This window comes from Ailuropoda melanoleuca, chromosome 8 (assembly GCF_002007445.2).
Source record: "Ailuropoda melanoleuca isolate Jingjing chromosome 8, ASM200744v2, whole genome shotgun sequence".
NCBI classification, from domain to species: domain Eukaryota; kingdom Metazoa; phylum Chordata; class Mammalia; order Carnivora; family Ursidae; genus Ailuropoda; species Ailuropoda melanoleuca.
The window spans coordinates 525,577-551,230 of NC_048225.1; the positions used below are offsets into that span (position 1 = coordinate 525,577).

The 25,654-nt window shown below is 45.4% G+C and overlaps 1 protein-coding gene across 3 annotated transcripts in view; it reads left to right on the forward strand.

The window, feature by feature from the left end:
- YAP1 (Yes1 associated transcriptional regulator) overlaps positions 1-25,654 on the forward strand; it is a 109,163-nt gene that overhangs the window by 64,838 nt on the left and 18,671 nt on the right. For 2 of the 3 annotated variants that reach the window (XM_034665636.1, XM_034665638.1), the window contains exons 3-4: positions 8,480-8,599; positions 23,964-24,145. In XM_034665636.1, coding sequence (XP_034521527.1) covers positions 8,480-8,599; positions 23,964-24,145 — 302 coding nt within the window. The remainder of the gene's footprint in view (positions 1-8,479; positions 8,600-23,963; positions 24,146-25,654) is intronic. The other variant, XM_034665637.1, reaches the window with a different exon arrangement.

Genomic DNA, 25,654 nt, shown 5'->3' on the forward strand with positions numbered 1-25,654 from the left:
GCTGAGCTACCCAGGCGCCTTAATCTCCTTTTCTTTCCCAGAAGACTTTGGTGTGGTGGTGAGCCTTGAAAAACTCCCACATCTCTGCCTTGTCTGAGTGCCTGTGTTCAGTGTGTGTGAACATGACTTAGCACAAAAATGTTTATGGACCGCTCTGACTTGTTTAGAGGTTGGCCCTGAGCTTAGAGAATTGTTCTTACCCTTGAGGATTGGGAATCCCCTTTATGTGTTAGCCGTTCGGCACTGCACTGGTTGTGAAATGATGAAAGTTTCTGGCCGCCATGCACCACTGCCCCTCTGCCCCCCGCACACGGTCCCTTCGCTGTGTCCCTGCCTGGGACGCTCCTGCCAGATCACCACAGGCTTCAGCTTGCGCTGTGTTGGACTCTCAGCCTGGAGGTTGCTTCCTCTGTGCAGCCCTTCTTGGTCCATACCTTGTAAAAGACCATTTCCAGGCTTGTTGGCCTTCATGTTGCTCTATTTCTTTTGCTCCCTGCACTCACCAGCCAGCCCTGTACTTGACATATCTGTTTGTTTTCCTGGTTAGAACATGAGTGCCATCAAAGAGGGACTGTTTTGCTTGTTGCTTACTATGCATCTCAGAACCTAGAATCATGGCCGACTGTAGTAGGACCTCGGTACATATTTACCGAAGAAACGAGTTTGCGGTATCCCTGTGCCTTTCCTTTAAGGCGTGCCAGATGATGGAGAGGCTGAACTTACACGAAAAGGAAAATTCAGAACATTTTATTTCACTAGCTAAATAAGGGGTTTTAACTGAATTTCTTGTCGATTAGTTTACTCCCCTCTTTCTGGGTAGTGGGCACTCTGCTAGACAGTAAAGTAGAAAGATGCCCAGTATACACAAAAATAAATACTCCGTGTCCAGGCATTTCACAGCCTAGCCTGGAAGGGAACACACGTAACCAAATTGTACTGTATGACAAGAGTTCTTCATTTGAATTGAGAAAGTCAAGAGTTTCTAGTGACATCTTTCTTCCAGGGCCCTACTCTTCACTTTCATGTTGTCATTAGCGGACAAAAAAATTGTGGTGTACTTCTCCTTAATAGTTGCTTGAGCCATCCAAGGGTGTTGTTTTTGTGTGTGTGTGTGTTTACAGGAGAAAAAGCATCACTCTTACTACGACTTGCTTCTTCCTGATGGATGCAAGCCGTTCACAGCATCTTGCTCTAACAGACCTCATTGCGTGCCGTTCTCAGACACACAACGCTTGAGAGTGTGGTCTGTGAACTGCCCGTGGTACATAATAGTGAGTACTTGTACTTGTGTATAAGCTAGACGTAGGCAAGAGGGAGTTCTGTGCCAGCTCAGAAATTCCGAGTAGTTATTTAAGTCGGTGGTTCTCACAGTGTGTCCCCAGGCCAGCAGCAGCAGCATCGTGTGGGCACTCCCAGGCCAGCCCCTCACTTTCTCATCAGAAATTCTAAGGGTGGGGCTCAGCAACATGTGTTTTAACAAACCCTCCAGGTGATTTGATCACAAATTTTAAATCATCTCATGTAAATAACATTTTGCTACTTGTGTTTTACTTCATTTTATATTGTCCATATTGAAGAAATTATATTTATAACACATTCAGTCAGAATATAAATTGAACTTAAAGGCATTCTAAATTTATTTTGATCTATCCCTGTGGTCTTCTCTTAAAAACATGGGAAGCCCAGATTTCCCCTTGGACTTAGGACCTTACTCCGTTCTAAGGCTAGCCCAAACACATTTGAGTCAAACTTTTAGTAGCTTGTGTGACCTCATGACTCAGAAAATCTATCACTCTTGTTTTCTGTGCTTTTCATGATTATTCAACAGTTGACATATTAATTTAGCATAATGACTTAGAATCCTGCATTAAGTATCAAGTCACTGGATTTCTTCTAAGGTCCATTTAACTAAAAATTCTTGTTTTGTGTGTATAAAGCCCGGATCTGGTTTGTTTGTTTAGGTTTAGTTTTTCAGTTTGTTTTTCAAATAGGCTTCACACCAGCGTGGGGCCCCACAAGGGCTTGAACCCACAACCTGAGCTGAGACCAGGAGTCAGGCGCTCAACCGGCTGAGCCACCCATGTGCCTCTGGGTCTGTATTGTTTTAATTCACATTTAACGTTGAAGATTTGTTTCCAATTTCAGTTTTCTTTTTCTACTGCTAAGGATTCGATTGTGGTCCGATGCTATTTAAATGTCATCTTTCCTCATCTACTCCTTTGCCTTCTTTGATCAGTAGCTTTCTTTAAAGGAAATATCCTATTTTGAACCTCTCTTTCCATATAACATTATAGTTACCCAGCGTTTTAAATGAAAAATACACACGAATGTAGAAAGCATTGTTTTCTTTTCTGTTTGGCATATTAATTTGAGTGCTTATAAAATTGTATGATAATTCTGTCTCATCAGTACCTCATTTAATTCTTTAAGTATAGAAATATGTGTGAAGACAGGCAGCTTTCACTCCGTAGTTAGCAGTCGGCCTGTTCTCTTTTTGCCTTCATGTCTGGAATTAGTGCCTTCACAGCTCTGGTTTTGATGGTTATGGTGTATAAGAAAGGTATTAGGGGCGCCTGGGTGGCACAGCGGTTAAGCGTTTGCCTTCAGCTCAGGGCGTGATCCCGGCGTTACGGGATCGAGCCCCACATCAGGCTCCTCCGCTATGAGCCCTGCTTCTTCCTCTCCCACTCCCCCTGCTTGTGTTCCCTCTCTCGCTGGCTGTCTCTATCTCTGTCGAATAAATAAATAAAAAAAATCTTTAAAAAAAAAAAAAAAAGAAAGGTATTAGTGAAAAGTTTCCTGAATTTCATTTTTGAAGTCTACTGCTTTTAGTGAAATACTAAATACTTAATGATTTATATATAACACATACTTGATATTATAGGATTATATATGATAAATACTTAACGACTTAAACTTCTGTATAAAGGGATAAAGTCACTATTTTCACTTTGCAAATTTAATGTATGGAAACACTTCCCTAAGTTTTGGGGAATATGTAGATATGTTTGGGAAGCAGCGTATTGTAGGCTTAACAGCAGAAGCTGTCATGTCAGAGACCCGGGTTCACATCTTTACCTTGAGCAAGTTTCCTGTCTCCCCGGATGGATGACGTCTCTGGACGTCCCTGTGTTTCATTATCCGTATGACAGAGATGAGAACGGTGCCTGGCACACAAGGCCATCGTGTGGGTTGAATGTGGGCCATGTCATCGGCGTGCAGTGGCTGTGATGGAGCCGTGGTGGCGGGGGTGGCCCCGCCATAGCTGCTCCCAGGGACTGTGTGCTGTACTGCTCCTTAGAGCAGACCCACGAGTTAGGGACCCCTCCGATATCTGACACTGGTAGCAGGGATCCATGAACTCTCACGTGTTTACTCTGTGGGGCTTCTCAGAGACTGTTTTGTACAGACTGATGGTTTATGGCAACGCTGCACTGATAGGCCTGTCGACGACATTTTTCCAATAGTGTTCGCTCACGTTGTCACTCTGTGTCACATTGTGGCAAGTTTTTTTTTTTTTAAGATTTTATTTATTTATTCGACAGAGGTAGAGACAGCCAGTGAGAGAGGGAACACAAGCAGGGGGAGTGGGAGAGGAAGAAGCAGGCTCCTAGCAGAGGAGCCCGATGTGGGGCTCGGTCCCAGAACACCGGGATCACTCCCTGAGCCGAAGGCAGACGCTTAACCGCTGTGCCACCCAGGCACCCCACATTGTGGCAATTCTTGTCATAGTCCCGACTTTTTCATCACTGTTCTTGTTATGGTGATCTGTGATCTTTGATGTTTCGGGATGCCATGAGCCGTGTACGTGTAAGGCGGTGAGCTTAATAAATGCTGTGTGTGTGGCGACTGCCCCGCTGAGGGCCAGTCCCCGTTGCCCGCCTCCTCTCCCGCCTTCCTCCTGAGACACAGCAATATTGACGGCAGGCCAGTGAGTGTTCAAGCGAAAGGAAGAGTCGCAAGTCTGTCCCTTGAAGTCAAAGGCTAGAAAATGATGAAGCCACTAGAGTGAGGAAGGTGTGTTGAAGCCGAGACAGGCTGATGCTGGGGCTCTTGTGCCAAACAGTCAAGTTGTGAATGTGAAAGAAAGTTCTTGAAGGAAATGAAAAGTGCTACTCCCGTGAACACACAAATAAAAAAGCAAAACATCCTTATTGCTGAGGGGGAGAAAGTTTCAGTCATCTGGATAGAAGATCAAACCAGTCACCACATTCCTGTAAACCAAAACCTGTCCAGAGCAAGGCCCTGGCCTCTTCAGTTCTCTGGAGGCTGAGGGGGGTGTGGGGAGCTGCAGAAGAAGAGCCGGGAGCTGGGGGAGGTTGGTTTGTGAGGGTTAAGGAACATGGACGTGTGGATCCGGAAGACCCAGCTGAGATCACCACACATTTTTAATATAGACAACACAGCCTTCTATGGGAAGAGGGTGCCGTCTAGGACTTCCATAGCTGGAGAGGAGAAGTCATTGCCTGGCTGATGGGATGACTCAGCTGCATAGGGACTAATGCAGCTGGAGACTTTGAGTTGCAGCCCCTGCCATTGGCCACTCCAAAAGTTCCTGGGGCCTTTACACATTGAGCTCCGTCGAGTCTGCCCGTGCTCTAGAAATGGAAGAGCAAGCCTGGGTGAGAGCACAACTGTTGACACCTTGGTTTACTGAGTGTTTCCAGTGCACTGTTGAGACCTACTGCTCAGAATAAAAGGATTTCTTTCAAAGTATTACTGCTCATGGACAGTGCACCCGGGCACCCCGGAGCTCCAATGCAGACGGACAGTGGGATGAATCTTGTTCTCGTGCCGGCAGCCCATGGAGGCAGGAGTTGTTTCGACTTTCAGGTCTTACTGTGTAAGAAATACATTTTGTGAGGCTATGGCCGCCATAGATGGTGATTCTCTGATGGATCCGGGCAAAGTAAACTGAAAACCTTCTGGAAAGGATTGCCCACTCCAGATGCCAATACGAATATCGTGATTCATGGGAGGAGGTCAAAATACCAACATGATAAAGGGTTTCACAGCAGTGGATTCCCACCCTCAGGGACAACTTTGAGGGGTTCGGGACCTCAGTGGGGGAAGTTGCTGCGGACGGGGGTGGAAACAGCAGGAGAGCTGGATCAGAGCTGGATCAGAGGTGGAGCCTGAAGACGGGGCTGATCTGCTGCGATCTCGTGATCGAACCTGAACCGATGAGGACGTGCCTCTCACGGATGAGCGCAGACAGTGGTTTCTTGGGATGGAATCTACTGGTGAAGGTGCTGCGAAGGTTGAGATGACAACAAAGGACTTGGAATATGACGTCAGCTTGTTGATAACGCAGCAGAGGGTTTGAGAGGACGGACTCCCGTTTTGAAACAAGTTCTCCTGTGGGTAAAATGCTGTCAAACAGCCTCTTGTGCTGCAGAGAAATCGTTGCTGACGGGGAGAGTGGATCAGGGCAGCAAACTGCATTGCTGTCTGGTCTTGAGAACTTGCCACGGCCGCCCCAGCCTCCAGCAGCCACCACCCTGACCAGTCGGCAGCGCTCGGCACCCAGGCAGGACCCTCCACCAGCAAAGGGATGAGGACTCACTGCAAGCTCAGATGATGGTATTTTTTAGCAATAAACCTTTCAGATTAAGGTAGGTACATTATTATTTTTTCAAACATAGTGCTAATTCACACTTAATAGCATAGTGTAAACATAACTTTTAAATGCACTGGGAAACCAAAACCTTCATTTGACTCACTTTATTCTCATGATCTGGAACCAAACCCACAACATCTCAGAGCTCTGCCTGTGCAGTAAGATGTATGAAGCCATTAAAAGGATAAAGAGCTATGTGTTGTGTCAAGAAGAGATGCCCATAATCTATTAAGTGACTAAAGCAATGACATCAGTGGGTACACGGGTGCTATGGAAACATAGGCATAGGAAAGGAACCCAGAGCTTAGCACAAAACTGAATTGTTGAGCCTTTGCCCTTGGGAGTAGGTCACAAAAAACTTATACTTTTTCCATTCTGCATTCTGTCATTTTTAACAATTTAAAAAAAGAACTGTAAAAATGCATGCATTTATGGACAAAAAGCTTAAGGAACAAAGGCACTGGGTTAAATAACATGTCATTTATTATTCTGTTTATAAATATGTGAATTGAAAATAATATATGTACTACTTGATTTTAAGCTCATTTATAGAAAGTTCAGACTACATCAAGGCAGGACCTTCATTGTTTCTTCAGGTATTTATTGAGCCGCTCGTCAGACACTGCTCACCTGTGCGTGCAAACACGAGTGAGCGTCTCGCCGCCAGGAAGACACACGTGTGCACGGGTGATTCCAGCTCTAACACGGTCAAACAGAAGACTCAGGGAAGGCTGATTTGAAGAGCTGACCTCTGAGCTGTCCTGCAGGGTGAATACGAGTTTTTAAGGGGCGGGGTCAAAGGACGTCTGTGTCCGAGCAGCAGCTACAAGAAGACGGCCTGATGTTGTGAAGAGTTGAGGGGACGGGATCGGGTGTGTGAAGAACGCCTGTTAAGAAGTGACTCCAGCCGGCATTTTCCTTTTGATGCTTGAGAGGAAAGGAACTGCTTTTACAAGTAATAAGTTACATAGAACAGTTGATGAGACAGTATTTGAAGAAGAAAACCCTGGTTGCTGTTTGGTAGAGGACGCTGGGATGAGGAGAGGTGATGAGAAGTCAGGCACCGAGGAAGGAAGCTCTGTGGTGGCTGAGAAAAGGGAGCTGTGACTCGTGACGGCTGAGCTCTTAGAGATGCCCCAGAGCAGAGGGGTCACAGAGAACGTGGCTGTCATCTGTAGGATGGGCTGGTTGCGTTGCGTCCAGGGCGCTGCTCTGGGTTCTGATGCAGTCGGCCAAGGTGGACAGCAGCGCCAGCGAAAACGGCAGGTTTGGAGGCTGTAATGGGATGTGCTGGTGTTGTCGATAGAGGTGTTCAGAGCCATCCTACACCTGCTGTTGACTGTTCGTCATCAAGGGGTCTCAGGCACTTAGAATGTCACTTTTGCATTGAGCTGGCTTCCCAATTAAAGGTCGTTCGCAAGCACTCGTCTTCAGTTACGGAGGTCCTGTTTTCCTGCTGGTCAAACAGCCCAAGTGACAGTGAATGCTAGAGAAAAGTGGTTCCATCTGTAGGTGTTAAACAAGTTTGCTTCCCACTCACCTGTGAGTGAATATGGGGTCCCTGTGGCAAATTCCAGCTCTGGATGTGGTTAGCTTTCACTGTGGACAGAAGTCCACAAGAAGGATGGCAGGAGGGCCTTCCCTGGGGCCTCTCGGAGTACAGAGCTCTCCAATGTCACCATTTTACCCCCATCACAGCAGACCTCTGACAGTGGGGTAGTAGGGAATTGGTCGGTTTCCAAACAAAGGAAACTGGTCTGGAATGAGGGCGGCTTTGGGTTCTGTGGGTCTTTGTGTTTTCTTTAAGCAGAGTTACTCAGCATCCCTCACAAGTCAGGCTTGCGTTGCCAGTTTATGAATGAGGAACGCAGTCCAGTTTTGCACAGGCAGCCCCCTCAGTGCCTGGTCTTGGAGGGGAGGTGGCTGAGAAGGAACAGCGGCTCGGGGACCTGGCTGCTGGGTCTGAGGTGCGATATCAGACCACACGGACCCCATGTGTCAGTGTCCTCGTTGGAATGGAGGGACGGTCACTGTGTAGGCCATCGGTGGTTGTGAGGATTACATGACCTGTCGGACATAGTCTGCTTTGGGCAGTGTCCAGCATCCAGGAGGTCCTCGGTCCTTCCGTCCGTCCTACCTCGTAGGTGTCGTTCCCTTGCTCTGTAGCTTTGAAGTTGTCTCTCTCCTCGTTCTTCCTGAGAAGTGGGCCTTGCACAGCTGCAGTGCTCGCCCCGCCCTCTGCCCAGCCCATGACAGACTTAGCGCTGAGCCCCCACCCCCACCTCCTAGCGGCTTCTGGGCTACCTAAAAATAAGCTTTTTCTGGAATGGAGTTTTCTCTGTGGTCGTTTTCTTGGTGAGAGCCAGGCACATAAATCATGGAAATAAACGGAGTTTGGCAGACTTAGCCAAAGTGTGCTTTACATGAACAGAATGTGCACAACACTTTACGTGTTCTGAAGACACTTGGTGTCCTCGTCGTTGAAGAGCCTTGACGTCCATCGGAAGGCATGGTCCCTAAGTTCACTGGATGGGGCGTCCCTGAGCCCTGGCACTGAGTGCGCCGTGTTAACAGTGGTGATAATTATTTGGGTCATGACTTCCGAAAGGACTTTTCACGACTTTTTTTTTTTCCTATCCATGTCTCTGGGGATATGGATTTTATTAATTAGTAGTTTCTTTTACGAAGTAGAGAAGAATCAGGTATATAGGTTTACTTTTCTTCTCTGAACACATGCTTAATTCTGTTTTAATACATTGTTTTGTCAAGACCTGTTTTCTTTATAAATTAGCACCCTTCCCACTTTTTGTAGCTGCACCAAATAAAACCCGACTGTGATTGTTTTTTCTGTATTTATAGGTCCTCTTCCTGATGGATGGGAACAAGGCGTGACTCAGGATGGAGAGATATACTATATAAACCATAAGAACAAGACCACCTCTTGGCTAGACCCAAGGCTTGACCCTCGTTTTGGTAAAGGTTCATCTCAAAACCTTTTTAGATACTTTTGATAACTGTGTGCGTGTGCGTGCGTGCATGTGTGTGTGTGTGTGTGTGTGAGAGAGAGAGAGAGAGAGAGAGAGACTTTGGGAAGATTCACTGAAACAGAATCGCATTGCTTTATAGTATTAAAAAATTGCCCACCCAGCTTTTCCAGGATGCTTTTTATACTTCTTTTTATACCTTTCCATCTACACTTGAGAGAGAAATTCAGACGTAAATCAGCTTTGTAGTTTGGACTCCTCGGAGTAGGGTTGGGAATGTTGTGGAGGCTTACTAACGGGAGTTGAGGCTCGCTGTTCCTTTCACATTTGGGAGACATTGTGATTTTGCTTAAAATGGTCCTTCTGGCCGCAGTCATCCTCAGGGCGTCAGGCTGCCGTGAAACCTGGGGTGCCAGCTCTTGTCTGTGACCCCGCATCTGCTTCTGCTCAACCTCAGAGAGCAGCGAGCACTGTCCTGTGCTGGGCGGTGTCGTGCTTACTGTCCTCAGTTGGGAGGGGCTGGGGGGGCGTCGCCCTCAAGATAGACCAGGGAACGCATTTCTCCCTTCTCTTCTCACTCTGGCTTGCCTTTTTTTTTTTAAGGAAAGGTCCTTAGTTTGTTATTTAGGAAACAAAAAGCAAAGCTATTTTCCCCTCCAGATTGCATGACTAAGTCACCATTTGCACAGAAGAATCCTCTCCCCACAAATGCACACATTTTGGTAAGATCGTATGCAAGCTCTGTAGTGCTTTTTATACATATTTTTTCACTCGTCTCAGTTTCTTCAGTTGGGTTTCTGAGATATTCTTCCAAAGCCATGGAAAAATGAATCTGAAAAGGAGCACAGCGTTGTGGTTTTGAAGTCTTCATCTTGGACTGGATGCAGCTAAATGAAAACAGTGTGCACATCACTGAGTAGGTCAGACAGAGGGGACGGGGAGCCTTTGAAGCTTCACAGGGGTTGACCTCACAACAACTGTGAGGCCCTTACGGGAAAGAGGAATTAACTCTGTGAATGCCTTCCAAACACAGCCCTGGGGGACAAAAGAGAAAGGAGAACTCTGACCAGCCGTGATTGGGTAAAAGAACTGTGGACAGTTCTGCTATGTGTATATGTTACCTTTATGAAACCCCAACGTGCGGGTTTGCCCCTGGACAGCTGTGGACAGACGGAACCCCCTGTTCAAGTGAAGTCACAGGTGGGGTCAGGGCAGAGACCATCATTTTGACAGATGTCCGGTTTGGCTGAAATGCTAGCCTTTTGAGTTTCAGATCTGTTTGGGTGTTAAAAAAGTAATGTGGCATGTTAATAATTTGCAACTTTGGATTTTGCTTAATACTTGAATAAGCCCTTGGGGTTGAAATAGGAAACCAAGTAAGGTAGAGAATTTAATAAATGCTGCCATTTGTATGGACTGGAGCGACAGCCACCATGTTTCCTTAAATCATCTTTAGTGGAAGTGGATCAGCTTGTCCACATTTTGGAAAATTTTTAAAAATGATCTGTGGTTTTTTTCCCCCAACATAAGGTTATGAAAGATGATGATTAACTCTTAGCTAACTGCAGAAATCAGGAATTGGAACAAAGTTATTTTGTTTTTTTTGTGTAAGTACTTTCAGTTAAAATAGTGAAATAAAACAACTTGGCTGGGATCCTCAGTAGATCCATTAATTACACACACGGCTTAGTCTTTTGTTTCAAACGAGAAAAAGTACTGAAAGAAAAGAAATTCCCCCGCCCTCCCTTTAGCACATATGTACACGCAAACATACGATTAGGCATGCCAAAAAAAAGTTTCATGAAATTCTCTTACTGCCTTTAGTTTCCCTTTTTGGGCCCACTGTGTATGTGTATTCCAGACAGCCTTGATAACATGCCAGGGCTTTTTATTTTGTGGCCCGACTTTTAATCTGTTCCAGACCTTTTCAGTCCGAGAGCTCGAGTATGACTGGGTGGGGGCAGGAAAGGAGAGAGCGTGGGCTTCTCTGATCGGGAGTGACAGCAAAGAGAGACAAGCTGCTAGCTGCTGAATTTGAAGGAGCTTTCCTTGAAATCTCATGTTCTGTGGTGGACTGTGTTTTTTCTCTGCCAAAAAACTATAAACTGGCCTCTCTCTGACCCTCTGAGCTGTGCAGACACAAACAAACGGTAGGTTATTTTCATGGTGGTGAGCTTTGCTCTCCTGTATTTCCCAAATCTGTATTAAAGTATTTACCCATGTTTAGCTTAGGTCACGTTGACTGACGTCTCTTGACATTTTGAAATGGAAGATATAGCTCTGTGGAAGCTTGCTGTTTCCACTCCCCGCTTTCAGACACCAGCCTCTCCCATTTCTATATCAGATGCTTTAGATTAATTATATTTAGAATAATTCATCCGTCCTTCACATCCTGCATAAAGCTGGTAACCTGTCCATACAATTTCAGGGAACTCAAGAATAGTGTGTTGTGGATTGGTTTTCTTTTATCTGATTTTCTTGTTTAGCATTTAAAAAACTATGTAGTTTTGACACATATTATTTTAGAGAGTTTATTAGTAATTTATAAGAAACTGTGAAGTGCCATCCAATGGCATTAAGGATTCCCTGCTGTTTATTGGCTTTGAGAAAAGGAGGGCTTTTGTTTGTTTGTAAAAAATCCTTTTAGGGATGTTTTGATCCTGGATTAAAGAAAGTTGGTGCTTGAGTGTTACCGTAGGTCATTAAATTCATATAAACACCCCTTTTTTTCCCCCCCTGGAGATTTTATATCGTAAACATAAGGAGTTTGACGTTTCCTTGTATGTTGTAGAAATACTGTTTTATGTAGTAGTCCTATGAATAATTTCTGGTAAAAGCCCTAATGAAAACACCCAAAAAAATAATTTCTGTTCTTTAGAATGGAAGATCTCCAAAACACGAATCATCAGAGAACTGCTCGTTGATGTCTGTTACTGTCCTCATTGTGCATGGGGAAGGGCACACTAAACCGTGCTCAGCAGTCCGTGTTCTGGAGATGAGTGCTGGTGCCACGGACCACTGGTAAAAGAGACAGAATAAAGTCATGTTTGGTGCAGTGAGATACTGGGACCAGAGATTTGGGCTGAAAAACACATCTTTTGAGTTTTAAAGGATATAATGAACAATCTAGGGTGGCAAAAACACAGTGTCCTCTCATTGCTAGCGGTTGTGCACACAGACGCTCTGCGCGTGGAGATGTCCCAGGTTGTTAGAGCCCGAAGTTTCCCAAAACCTGATGTGTGTGTGTGTGTGTGTGTGTGTATGTGTATGTGTGTGTGTGCGCCCGCATGTGACAGAGAGAAAATTTCCTAAAATAATAATAATAAGATTACAAGAATAAAAAATACATATTTATTAAGTCCCAAAGCCAAAAGTTGTTCACATCTTTCTTAATCAAAGTTAAATGTTTTGAGTCAATACTTAGTGGTCTTTACAAATTTTAATTTTTTAGATATTCGTTAACCTTTTCCTTCCAACACCAGATATTCTTGATAGCTGTTATAAGTGAAGTTGTATTCAAGTCTGGATGAAAACCTACCCAGTGACCAGCTGCATGCCTAAGTCTGCTCTATGAGAGCTGGGGAGATACCCTGAAGGCCGCGGGCGCTGAACATGTGTCCTGCTCACGGAGTCCTGGGTGGAGGGGGGCAGCATCTGGTCGTTTGAATCTTACTGAACCAGGTGTCTTGATAATCATGCATTCAAAAAATAGGTCTTTTCTTTTTCCTTACCCTGTTTTAAATTTTTCCTGGTGATCCTAAATTTCAAGTATTTGGTTGTGGACTATATTACTAAGGACAGATACTTGGGATAGAGAGGAAAGAGTAGTTTGTTGTGTTTAGGTAAGAAGGGCTGTTGCTAATGACAAGTTTAACAGATAAATCTCACAAAATTTGGCCTTGGAAAGAAATTTGTAATTCCTCTAACCAACGTTTTCCAAGTGTAGCTGGGTGGTGAGAAGTATTGTGACACTGGGGGCGTTGAATACCTGTGGCCCTTGCCCCCGGGATGCCACAGAGCCACTCAGCCACTGTGGACTCTCCACACCACCAACGGAGGTGGTGTTAAAGCAACAGAAGAGCGGGGGGCGGAAGGGAGGAGGGCTCCAAGTAGGAGTTCATCTGAGGTCCAGGGAAACTGTGATCTCTCCAAGCTGATATAGGTAAGTGATGGAACTAGAGTCAGACCTAGAACTTTTTGGGAATTTAGGTTTCATGCAAGGAATCTTTTGGAAGCACCCCTAATTCATTCAACACTGATACATGGAGATACATGGAGGTTTCGGAGGGAAAATGACAGTGTGAGTTAATGCAGTGACTTGTATTATATTGTGACTCACCTTGAGGAAATGACCCAAAGGGAATGAGTTTCCAGTGACAGAAGAGAATTGTAAAGCCTTCTACGTGAATTATCATGCCTTGTCTCTATCAGTTCTTAAGAGATTGTCTTCCTCAGTTTTGACCTTTCCCTAGACTATGAGCTTAGCAGTTCATTCTATTTAAGGAACGCTCCAATGGCCAGAAACTACGTGTCCCTTTATTACCTAGAAATTGACTTCCCTTCAAATTTGTGAATACGGTTCAGTCCCAGAAGTGTTCTCCTGGAGAAACCACAGGTTTTCGTGCACTGGGTGTTCTGGGATCTGAACCAGTTCACTCCCCTCCTCTGGATGCCTTTCATTTCACTAGTGCCTCTTTAATTCACAGTACAGTGTTTCCTGTGGACATTATCCACTGAGAAAGGCCTTTGTGGCATTGCTCTCACCTGGCGTTTTATATGCCTTCCAAAAATCCTTTTGTCCGATCTACAGAAGTTACCCGGCATCCTGTTTTCTGTGTAGTAGTTACTACATAATGTACTGAGTTCAAATGCAGTGTGATAGAGAAAATTTTACCTGCTCAATTGGGAATCAAGAAAACGGAGTTTTTCCTGATAATCACAGTCTAACTGACTCATTCAGAAGAACACCTGGCTTCTCCCCTCTCTCTCTCTAAGATTGTATTTATTTATTTGAAAGAGAGAGAGAGAGTGAGAGAGAGAGCATGAGCCGACTCCCTGCTGAGCAAGGAGCCCCCTGCCTGGGGCTTGATCCCAGGACTGCAAGATCATGACCTGAGCCGGTGAGTGTGCCCAGCAAACCAATCCGATGGTGGTGGGGGGCTGTGCTGTGCGGACCTGGTAAGTTTTGTCCTCGCTCAGTCTCTTGGAAGCACGGAGGAGTTTAAAAAGGCTTCTGTGAGCAGGATTTGGCTTTATTGCCTGAAAGATGGTGCATTTTTGGTATGCTTTGTTTCTAAAATTTTAGATTCCCCATAAAGCTGTCCTGATGGAAAGCAAAAGCCTGCTAGGCGCGGACATGAAGCACGCGTCCCGGCCGCGTGCACCACAGTGTTAAACAAGCATTTACAGAAGTGAATAGTTTAATGCATAAGATTATGGAATGTCAAAATTAGTTCGGTACTGGAGGTTTGCAGTCCCACTTGTGCTTGTGTGGTGTTATCTCGTCTTGTTTTTAATGTTCCGTTCAGGAGGGTGGTGCCAAGATAGTTTGTCAGTCACGGCAAGCAATTTGCAGGACTAACAGGACTGACGACTCGTTAGTTAGTGCACTTGTCCATATCTGGTGACGACTCAGTGGTGCGAGTGATTACAGAGTTGAAGGAATATGATTTTTTACGTAAGTTACTCATATTTAAAGTCACTGAACAATAATTTAAGTTAATGGTTTATTTATGGTACTGAAGCCCCTAACATCAAACACCAAAAGCAAACAAAAAACAGTAACAAAAAAACCTTAATTAGCTTTTAAAAGAAAACTGCTTCAAGTTACGTGTTATCAACTCTGCGTTGATAACAAGTCTCCTATAAGATGTGCTGGTGAAGAAAGCCGTTGTTGACGCCACGTTCTGTGCCTACCCAGAGATTCCGATGCAAGAAACAGATTGTAGACTTCCCTTGGAAAAGTCAAATGAATTTCTGCGGAAATAAATCAGAATGACTTAGAAGGAGAGTGGTGCCTATTCTTTGTTTGGTTTTATCCTCACTTTGTTCTGCTACCCTGGTTGCTGAGGTCATTTTATAGCTCATTCTGGACTTGCTTCAACTTGGAGAGTGTCCTGTGCATTACTGACAGCATCCTGCTAAGCAGGGAGAGAAACTGTTTCAGTATTTGACTTTTGACCTGTGTTTGAGTGCCAGTTATGTGCCAAGCATACTGGTAGCCACTGGGGAGGGGTTGCAGGCTACTACATAAATAAATCATGACCAGACATGTTAGGTACAGTGAGGGATGGATGACAAGCAAGGTGCTCTGGAAGGGAATAATGTGGGGCGAAGCTGGCGGTCAGGGAGGACTATTCCGAAGAGGGACATTGAGGCACGAGAATAACCCTGTCAAGCTCTAGACTAGAAGGTCCAAGTTTGTGCTTACCAGCCAAAACTAAGATATGCGTGGTCTTCTAAACTATAAATTCCCCTAGAAAAAGAGCATTAATAGTAGTAAGTTACATATAATTGGAAGTAAAGTTATTAATGGAACGTTGTAGTCATTAATAACTTCAGGATGGCAGGTATGTTTTAAAATATAATTCCCCTTCTCTTCTAACCAGTAGTCTCATTATCTGAACTTTCTCTCCAAACGAGACTTTAGACTTTATTTCTGTAGTAGAGGGGGGAAACATGGGTATACTCTGGGGACAGAGAGAACCGAAAGCTAGTTAGCACACTTTCTCCCTTTTCTTCTCACCTCATTTAGCAATGCCTGTGTCCTGCCTCAAACTGCTTAATGACGTGATAAAGAGAATATGTGCTGTTGGGTTTTTTGTAAGCTCCATCCACAATTGCATTTTGAAAAATGCCATTATAATAAATTTTCATGCTAGTCTTTTTGATACGTGTTTGAAAGAAGTTGAATGGACCTAAGTAATGATGTTCGTTGTCTTTTTTTTTTTTTTTTAACAGTTTAAGGATTTAAAAACTTCAGCCCAATTATGGGGTGTGTGGGTTGGTGCTTGGGAAAGGAGAGAAGTGCGGTCTGTGGGAAGGGGGCGTTTCTATGCCTGGGACAAGACCTAGAGCAGGGCTTAGAGGAGGCCAGCTGCTACCACCTCCAGCAGAGCAAAGCCCCGGCGTGGTCCCGCGTGATGCCACGTCAGGTGGCTGAAATCAAGGGCAGATCGTAAGTTCTGGCCAGAATGTGGACCAATTGGAACCCTCATACACTGCTGCTGGGATCCAGAAACGATGCAGCCACTTTGGAAAGCAGTTTGGCAGACCCTCAGAAAGTTAGACACACAGTCAGCTTAGGACCTGGCAGCCCCACTCACGGGCACGCGTGTAAAGGACGCCAAAACTGTGCGTCCACGTGAAAACCTGCACGTGAGTGTTCATAGCGGCCTTACGACAGCCCTTGTCCATCGGCTGACTAGCACAGCGCGCTGTACCCGTATCCTGGCATGGTACTTGGCAGTAAAAAGGAAGGGAGTGTTGATACACGCTAACCGTAGTTGAATCTCGAACACACACTGGGTGACACAAGACCATCACGGAAGGCCACGTGTGGTTTCATTCTGCGAATGTGTTCTGTTGGGATAGGCAAGTCCGTAGGTCAGAAAACAGATCAGTGGCCTCCAGGAGCTGGGGGGCGGGTACTGCAGAGGGTACGAGGGTTCTTTTGGTGATGAAAATGTTCTGAAATCGGTGATGGTTACACAAGTTTGTGAATCTATAAAAAGTGTTAAAAGGGTGAAATATCTCAGTAAAACTTGCTATTTTTTTTAAGGTTTTATTTTTAAATAATGTTTATACCCAGTGTGGAGTCCAGACCCGCACCCGCAGACCGGAGAGTGGCATGCTCCGCCCCAGGAAAGCTTATTTTTTAAAAAATCATTCCTGGCACAGCACTGTCCTTTAGGTCCAGAGCTCAGTGGAGTGTTGGAAAACATCTTTTGCATATTGATGATAAAAAGATTCCGGGGGAGGGGAGCGCCTGGCTGGCTCTGAAGGTGGCACATGCAAGCTGGTCTCAGGTGGTGAGTTCAAGCCCCACCTGAGAATAAAATCTTTTAAATCTCTTAAGAAAGAAAGAAAAAGATTCATGGGGTGCCTGGGTGGCTCAGTTGTTAAGCGTCCTCCTTCGGCTCAGGTCATGATCCCAGGGTCCTGGTATCGAGCCCTGCATCGAGCCCCACATCGGGTTCCCTGATCAGCAGGAAGCCTGCATCTCCCTCCCCTGCTGGTGTTCCCTCTCTGTCCAATAAATAAATAAATAAAGTCTTAAAAAAAAAAAAAGGAAAAAAAATTCAGTCATTAGATTAGGACCCTGGTCTTTTGCACCTTTTATAAGAGACAGATTCTCAGAGTGAATCAAAAAGTAATTTTCACTGAAAAAACCATTTTATATTTAAATGCATAAATTATTCCAATTAGTAGCAATTTTTTGGAGATGTGGATTCCATCCCCTAGGTCATGTAGTGAACACTGAGCTAGCAGTGGGTGTTTTGTGTTTCTGCTTTTAGTTTTCAGATTGAGAGAGTTGCCTGTTAGTTTGTGTTTTTAGAAAAGCATTCATTTCTTTTAACAAGTTTACTATTTTATACCCTTGAGCATCCCTGAAGTATGTGCAAAACCTAAAATTTGTTTCTGAATGTTAAGAACAGACTGACATAGCCACACCGGTACGTAAGCGTGTGCAGTGTCGAGTAGAGACGCGCCTTCTTGGATTGTAGGGGACTTGGTGCCAGTTAGTGTTTTAAAAGTTCAAACACTGTTTCTCGTTTTAAATTCATGCTTAATGAGGTTGCTAGGATTGACTTTATTATCCCCAGGTTTATGGTTGACTACCACATCTGTAACACTTTGTGATCTTCCAAGGTTGAGGTTATGTTATGGAACTCTAAAAACTTTCTGAAGCTTGAAAATGCAGATGTTGAGGAGGAGGTCTGGGAAGAGACCCGTCCGTGGGGATGACGCCCTGTTTTACGGAGACAGTGGGCTGTTATCAGTAATTGTTTAGTCGATAGTTTGCTATTATAGAGTGGACAGGACTGATTTGTTAAGTAAAACTTGAAAGTTACTATTTCACAGTCCAGGCAGCACACACTCCGAATTTTAAAATAATACCTTTTAAATAAATTGTGTCATGTTTTAAGGATTTTTTTCTCTTTTCCTTCTAGAAATATTATTAAAACTGGAGAAGTTGGTCATGGAGGGAAGAGCTGGGTACTGCTGGTCTCTCCTTTTCTAGTTGCCCTGCCCCCTGTTCCCGGGAAACAAAGCCTGTTTTGTTTCCCCGCCTGCTTGTGAGGTCTCTGCTTCTCTGCTGCACGCCGTGTGGGTGCGGGCTCCGCGCTTTGTTGAAATGCTGGAGAGACGCTCGCTCAGAAGGTGAAGAACAAGCTGCTTGGGGAGGGGCATGAGCCCCAGCCGCAGGAGATGAGCAAGGTTGTGTGAGTCGGTCATTTACATAAGCTCCTCATCTGGAGAGCGCCCGCCCGCATCCATAGGAAACTGTGGTCAGGTCGACACAACCAACATGAGACTATTTGTGGTGCAGATTTTGTGCAGACTTCTGTTTAATTCTGCAGAGTTGGTTTTTCTTCATCTCTTGCTATCCTGTTTCTCTCTTTCTGTGGTTTTGAACAGTTAAATAAGCTTAGACCTGAAAAAGACCCTACCAACCAATTCATGATGCCTTTAGTGGTGGTCACTGTCAGGAATGATCACTGCTTCTGGTATTTGATTCTGGGAAGCGGCTGGGAAGTAAAGGGTGTTTACCTCTTCACTTTCATGCAGTTATGCTGTCCAGTTAGTTTTCACGAAGAATATGTATGTTTATATTAACTTCTAAATGTTCTATTACTGAATAAAAATCCAGTGTGGAAAGCTCGGAAGCTTTTCACGTGTTTCTTAACAGATGAAATATGTAACGTTCTAGAATGTCTTTTGCAATTCATCAAAGTTTCATATTCCAGCACTCCTCAACTTAATAACAGACCGTTTCCTAGCAGTTTCTTTTTAAAATTAATTTATGTTATTGGTTGGACTGAAAACATATTTTCCCCAATAGCTGTTGGTTCTAGGTTGCAATTTATGAGGTGTTCACTGCGTGTGATGGATTCTCAGATCAGCCCCCCAGTTCAGATCGAACTCATACTGTCGAAACTGACCTAGCACGGTGGGTGAGACGTGTGCGAGGCGAAGTGCAGCGAGTGTGCAGTGGAGTGCCAGGAACGTGTTTGTGCAAAGGAGGAGGATGCCTCCCGGCTGACTGGACGCTTCATCTCCACACCCGTTTTTTTCCACTTAGATTTTATTGGAAAGATAGATATGCGTATCTCTGTGACTTGTAGCATGCTTAGAAACGCAAGTGGCCTGGGGAAGTGGGAGAAGGCAGAGGGCAGGATGATTTTCTGTAGGGGCAGGAATGTTAAAGTTTAGAAAGAATTGCTCTGGAGAAGGGAGCAAAGTAACATTTATGGCACATCTCCTGTCGTCCAGGCTAAAATGGGTCCTTCACATATATTTATCTCCACAATGTCCACAAAAGGGACGTAGGACTGCCCCCGGAGACAGTCTGAAGAAGCTGAGTATTAGATGAGTTTCTGGATTGTGTCTGACTCTGGTCGTGGTTGGTTTGACTGTAAAGACCATGGTGATGCCTGTCAATTGTGCATCTCGTGTTGGTGGCAAGTAGATGTAAGCAGTTGTATTAAATGAGGTTGTGGATGGGTGCCTGGCAGATCTTAGCTCTTAAAATTTTTGGCTTTTTTTCCTATCTGTTCCCTTACAAAATACTAAACTACAAACCGTGATTATGAAAGTTTAAGCCATTTATTCTTTGTAAAGACAAATCATAAATAAATGATTTTCATGGGTCCTTCTAAGAGACTAAAAGGACAGCAAGTCCTGTTTTGACATCCCTTCTCTGCTCTGCCAGACAAAATACTAAAAGCAGATAACCAAAAAGACATAACTGAGGTCATAACTCTTAAAAAACAATCTCTGTGGATCAGAAAATAAAACCCACATACTACAGTGAGCAAGGGCAGGCAGGGCTAGGGGCCTGCCAGATGTAGGGTCCTCGGCTCCTGAGGATATCAGGAACCCAAGAGTGTTAGGAACGAGGGAGATAAGAGAAACAGGCTGTGGTGCCAAAGCAAGGATCTGACTATGTGTCAAGTCACAAATTTCAGGAATCGGTACACAGACCTTGTTCTTTTAACCACAGTGCAGTTAAATTAGATCCCAATAAAATAGTTAGCTTCAAAAAGCATACATGTGGTTTGCCTTTTGGGTACTAACACATATCATTAATGTTGTGATTAAAACTGTGGTACCTAGTATAAGATGAACGAACAGAACAGAAAATCCAGGAACAACAACGTACAGCAGTTTAGTCTGTGATGAAGATGTTTCTGGGGAAAGGATATACTTTACAGAAGTCATAGGCACGAAAAAATAAAATTTGATTCATTCACGCCACATTCCAGGATGAATTCCAAATGGATTGGATTGAATTGCCAAGTAAGTATATTAAAAGGAAGCATATAGTTTTTGAATTAAAAAGTTGATGAATTCCTTTGCCATCTGGGCATGGGGAAACCATACAGCTCAAATTTCAAAAAGATTGATAAATTTGACTGCTTAAAAAATAACTTACACTTAAAAAAAAGAAAAAGCAAACTAAAGAGACAGATGTTAAGCAGGGAAATTATTTGTGGCTTCTGTATGACCACAGTTGTCCACCCCTAGTCTGTAAAGATGGTCTCAAGTAGAGAATGTAAAGACTAATAACCCCATTGGAAAAGATAGGAACACAATTGATGTAAAAAATACACATGGCCCCTTAAAATAGGGAAATTGTTCAAACTTTGGTGATAAAAAAATAGCAAAGTGAAGTCACACAGACCATTTCTCATCTTTCAGATTGGCAAAAAATTCAAAAGTTTGGCAGGAATTTGAGAGGGAAAAAAAGACTCCCGTATACATTACTGGGGGGGATGCAAGAAGTGCAGCCACGGTGTGAGAGGGAAGAAGGGGGGAGGTTTGGCGACACTACTTGTTTATAACCATTAACTAAGTGGTCTCTCCCCACTAGGACTCTGACCCAAGATACAGTAGCAAAAAGACAATAATGTGTGTATGAGCTTGTTCTGAAATAGTGAAAACCGAATAGAAAATTGGTCAAATGGAATCCTAATTACCTATTTTTAAGAGAAAATGAGAGGAAACCTCTGTATTCTGCTTTGGAGTGATCCCAAGGATGTGTTACTAGGTAAGAGCAAGGGGCAGAGGAGTGAAGCCGTCGTAGTGTGCATGCTGCCGCAGGGCTAAGAGGTCTGCCTGTGTTTGCTTGGTGTTTTAAAAAATGCACAGAACACTGGTGACTGTTGGGGGGCTGGTGGGTGGAAGGTAAAGCGAGTCTGAGTCCACAAGCACGGTGGCACAAGCGAACCTTGATCGTGAGTTGGTGGCCGAGTCGCCTGGAGAGGATTTCCTTCAGGTGATTTAACCACAGCGATTTGAGGTATGCACCCCGTGAAACATCTTAAGGACCAACAATAATAAACCAGAAACTTTCTGATCATCATTTTGTTGAGCGTAAGTTCGCTCACGTTATTTGAAATAACTGCGTACGTTTTAGAGGGATAATGCATATTAATGTTATTAGAGCCGCACTTCTCAGCAGGAGAGAGAAAATACTTACAAGATCAGAGAACCCAAGTAAAAACCCTGAGTGATCCATACTGAGATTATTTATGGGTGACATGCTGTAATATTTGCTTGACAATAATCCAGGAGACGGTGGGTGGGGGTAAAGGTGAAACAGGATTAATTGTCTCTGTTTATTGATTGGAAAGCTGCATGAGAAGCATGTGAGGGTTTATCTCACGTCTGTATTTTTCCTACTTCTCTATATGTTTAGGGAAATTATTTTGAAACTTTAAAAGATGTTGGAAGCATAACTGTACTAAGTAGTTCATGACTTAAATGGAAATCATAGCAGAAACTGCAGATACTTGGAAGAGATAATGAATTACACTTTTAAAATGTAGGGTACTTGGGAAAACCATTAGGTAAAGGTGAATTTATGGATTTTAAATGCTTCAAGAAAAAATTTGAACTAAGTAAATTCAAGTCAAGAAGTTAGAAAAAGAGGGGCACCTGGGTGGCACAGTGGTTAAGCATCTGCCTTCGGCTCAGGGCGTGATCCTGGCGTTATGGGACCGAGCCCCACATCGGGCTCCTCTGCTAGGAGCCTGCTTCTTCCTCTCCCACTCCCCCTGCTTGTGTTCCCTCTCTCGCTGGCTGTCTCTATCTCTGTCAAATAAATAAATAAAATCCTTAAAAAAAAGAAGTTAGAAAAAGAGGGGCGCCTGGCTCATTCGTTAAGCGTCTGCCTTGGGCTCAGTTCGTGGTCCCGGTGTCCTGGGATCGAGCCCCGCATGGGGCGCCCTGCTCGGCGGGAAGCCTGCTTCTTCCTCTCCCACTCCTCCTACTTGTGTTCCCTGTCTGTGTCTCTCTCTCTGTCAAATAAATAAATAGAATCTTTATTTTTAAAAAAATTGATTTAAAAGAAAAGTTAGAAAAAGAAACCCCAAAGTCTGGAGGGAAAAGGCAGGCGCAGGAAGTAGGACACGGTGGTGACTGGCCTCCGCGCACTTCAGCGAGGGGCCCGGGAGGCGGACTGAGCGAAGGAGCGGGAAGTGGTCTTGCGGTAACGTCCTCGGTTCTGTGTCACTGTGGTGCTGGCGTCGTGGCAGAGTTGGCCGGTCTTCAGTGACGTTGGTGATAGGGTTTCTCTGTTGGCACATCTCACGTAGCGAAGCTTCTGCCTCCGCGAGCATTCTGTTTCTAGCGCCAGCTCTGTGCCAGACGCCGTGTCAGGCCCTGAGGACACACACGTGACCAGGATCCTCTGCCCGGCCCGGTGGCGGTAGTGTGAGGTAAGGGGTGCTTACCGTGCATCGTGGGCTCTGGGAAAGGCTGGGCTTTCTGCCCCCGTGCCCTTGGCCTTGACCAGGTGGCCTTTGTGGGACAGCAGGGGACATGTGAGAAACCGTCACGAGGAGTTGGGCATGTGCCTGGGACCCCGTAAGTCACAGGGGTTTGGTAATGTGCATGATGAGAGAGACCAGTGTGTCCTTTTCCTTTCTTCTCACGTCCTGGTGTCAGCATTATGGTGGTCTTGTAAAAAATCTGTAGAAAAGGTTATAGAAGACTGGTATTCTTCCTTCAACGTTTGTGAAGTTGTCAGGGCCTGAGGTTCTCTTGGTTGGTGTGTATTAAACACTTACTGAAGCAGGGACCCAAAATTTCACCTTAAACAGTTGACTCTGTGTCTGAAAGGTGGTCTGTCGTTACCATTTTCCTGTCCTAACACGTGGCATCTGCTCAGGGAGGCTGTCGGGCCCGTGGTTTGATCAGGGTTGTGTCAGGGCAGAAACCCACTGGTCAGAGAAGCCGTCGTCACTGACTGTCACGTGGTGTCAGAGGCTTCACCACAGAGACAGTGCTGACGGCCTGGGCCACCTGAGGCGACTGTGGGGACAGATGAGACATTCAGGTGCTTGCAGGCTTACGGTACCAGGACCGTGTGTCTCATCATTGTCGTCTGCTTGCTTTATTAGAGGTTCTGTGTGTGTGTGTGTGTGTGTGTGTGTGTGTGTGTGTGTGTGCAGGGTATATTAAGGATGGATCATTTTCATTATTTTTTTAAGATTTTATTTTTAAGTCATCTCTACATGTGATATGGGGCTGGAACTCAGGACCCTGGGCTCCAATCGCACGCTCCCCTGACTGAGCCTGCAGGCGCCCCAGGGATTGAGCATTTTAATGGGCTTTACTGCTCAGAATGCTTTGTGTCATTTGCTTTGGGAGATGTATTTTTAATTAAACTATTATATTTGCAATAAACAGTGCGTTCACATTCAGATGTCAGAAGTTACCAAAAAATCTCTCTGCAACTCCATCCTCTCATCACGGGTTTTCCCAGCTCCAGAGCCAGCAGACGTTAGCTGCTTCTGGGCCGTGCATCCCTTCCTATGTTCTGGATCTGCACAGAATATGTATTTCCCCTCCCTTCCGTATACTTTGTGTCCCACGCCTGGCTTTTAGCCTCATACGTCTTCAGCCGTTCCGTACGGTTGCAGATGGGAGCTCCCTCCTGTCTCTTGGTCCTTGCCTCGCGTCTTGAAGGACAGCAGTGGCAGCAACAGGAATAACAGGTGGACCCAACATTGTGCTAGTGATGGATTTTCAGGTTATTTCCAGTCTTCCTGCCCTAAAGGCAAAAAGGCTATGTTGAATATTCCTAGTTGCTGCCGGTAGTTCAGGATAGATGTTTTGTTTCATTGCAGCCATGAACCAGAGAATCAGCCAGAGCGCCCCGGTGAAGCAGCCCCCGCCCCTGGCCCCGCAGAGCCCTCCGGGGGGCGTCCTGGGCAGTGGCGGCTCCAGCCAGCAGCAGCAGATGCGGCTCCAGCAGCTGCAGATGGAGAAGGAGCGGCTGCGCCTGAAGCAGCAGGAGCTGCTCCGCCAGGTGAGGCCCCAGGTTAGAGGCCAGCCCTCTCTTCGGGGTGTGCTTCCCGCGTGCAGTGCGGGCGTTTCCCCGTGGCGCTCAGTAGCTCAGCGGAGCGCCGGTCCTTCCCCTCTGCAGCGACCCAGACACGCGGTCTCCGGCTCGGGCCTTGTCCCCCACCAGCCGCGGTGTCGCACACAGGCCGCGGCCGGGGACCGCAGAGCTGTAGGTGACCGGACTCTGAGGCCTCTGTGTGGGGAGCCCTGTCTGGCGGAGTGCATCCATAATGAGCAGACAGGTTTCCGCTGAATCTGAGACGTTTTACTGAAAATGGTACAAGTAACCCCAAGTTTAGACGATCCTGTTGTGCCTTAAAATTACCTGCTCTGCGTGTTCCCTCAGGTGGGGCCGCGGCAGGACTCACATTTCCGTGAGTCTTCTCTCAGGAAGTGCTGTCGGGCTCCTTTGTCGGGAGGGTATGCAGCCCCCGTGTCAGAACCAGGGGTCGACGGTCTCTCCTTTCCAGAGGTGAGGTCTGAGTTGAGGGACCAGGACACAGTCTTAGCAGAGCAGTGTATGTTGTAATTTTCATAGAAATTGTTTGGACAATAGAAACAGTGCAATTTTGAAAGTAGGCAAAAGATGAAGGTGTGTCAAGATGGAACGTCCTTCTCTGTCCTGAGTCCTGTCCTCGGGGTGTTTGGAATGGTCAGCTTCTCGTTTTCGTTGTTCACTGACATTCTTTTTGTCCACACACATGAAATGCATGTATCTGCTATTTTTCCACTGAACTATAGCCTCCCAAGTGTAGAATGAGGACACCATGACACTCCACGTTTCTGCTCCCAGGGTGCAGGCCTCGAATCAGGCACGTTCATGAGGCGGGCTGTGTCCCAAGAGTGTCGCTGGACGTGCACGGCTGCGGTGGCGTCACCAGACTCTGATGTGGGACTTGAGAAACTGGGCCCCGGGGAAGGGGACTCAGCCCTGGAGGTCCAGACAGACCCACCTCGCACGGTCGTCCCCGTGTAATCCCAGCGTGCCGGGCGCCCACAGCAAGCCTGGATGCTGCCGCGTTGTGTCAGGGCGTGGTCCCTGACAGACGCATTTCTTTATCTGCCATTAAAAAGGTGGAGAAAGGAAGCCTATTAACACCGTTTATTGTACCTTTGACTAACCGGTGACTGTAAAGAGGGTATTTTTCATTTAAATAAAACTTTATCATCAGAACAAGGTAGCACCATCAAGAACATAATTGTGCAAATGTTAGAAGAAATAAAGCAGCTGAAGAGCCTGTTTGCAATGCTTTTCGCTTTGTTACTCATCGCTGGGTGGTGTGAGTACAGACAAGTCTGGGTGTCACACACGAGTTGTAGACTGTCAAAACCAAGAAATCTTACTAGGAAAAATCATTTAATTGTTAATGTCACCATTCATCATTTTGTTGTATGCCATAGATCAGCCTGGGATTTTTGTTTGTTTTGTTGTTTTGTAGTGTTTTGTTTTGGTGGGCGATGCTGCTGTTTATAA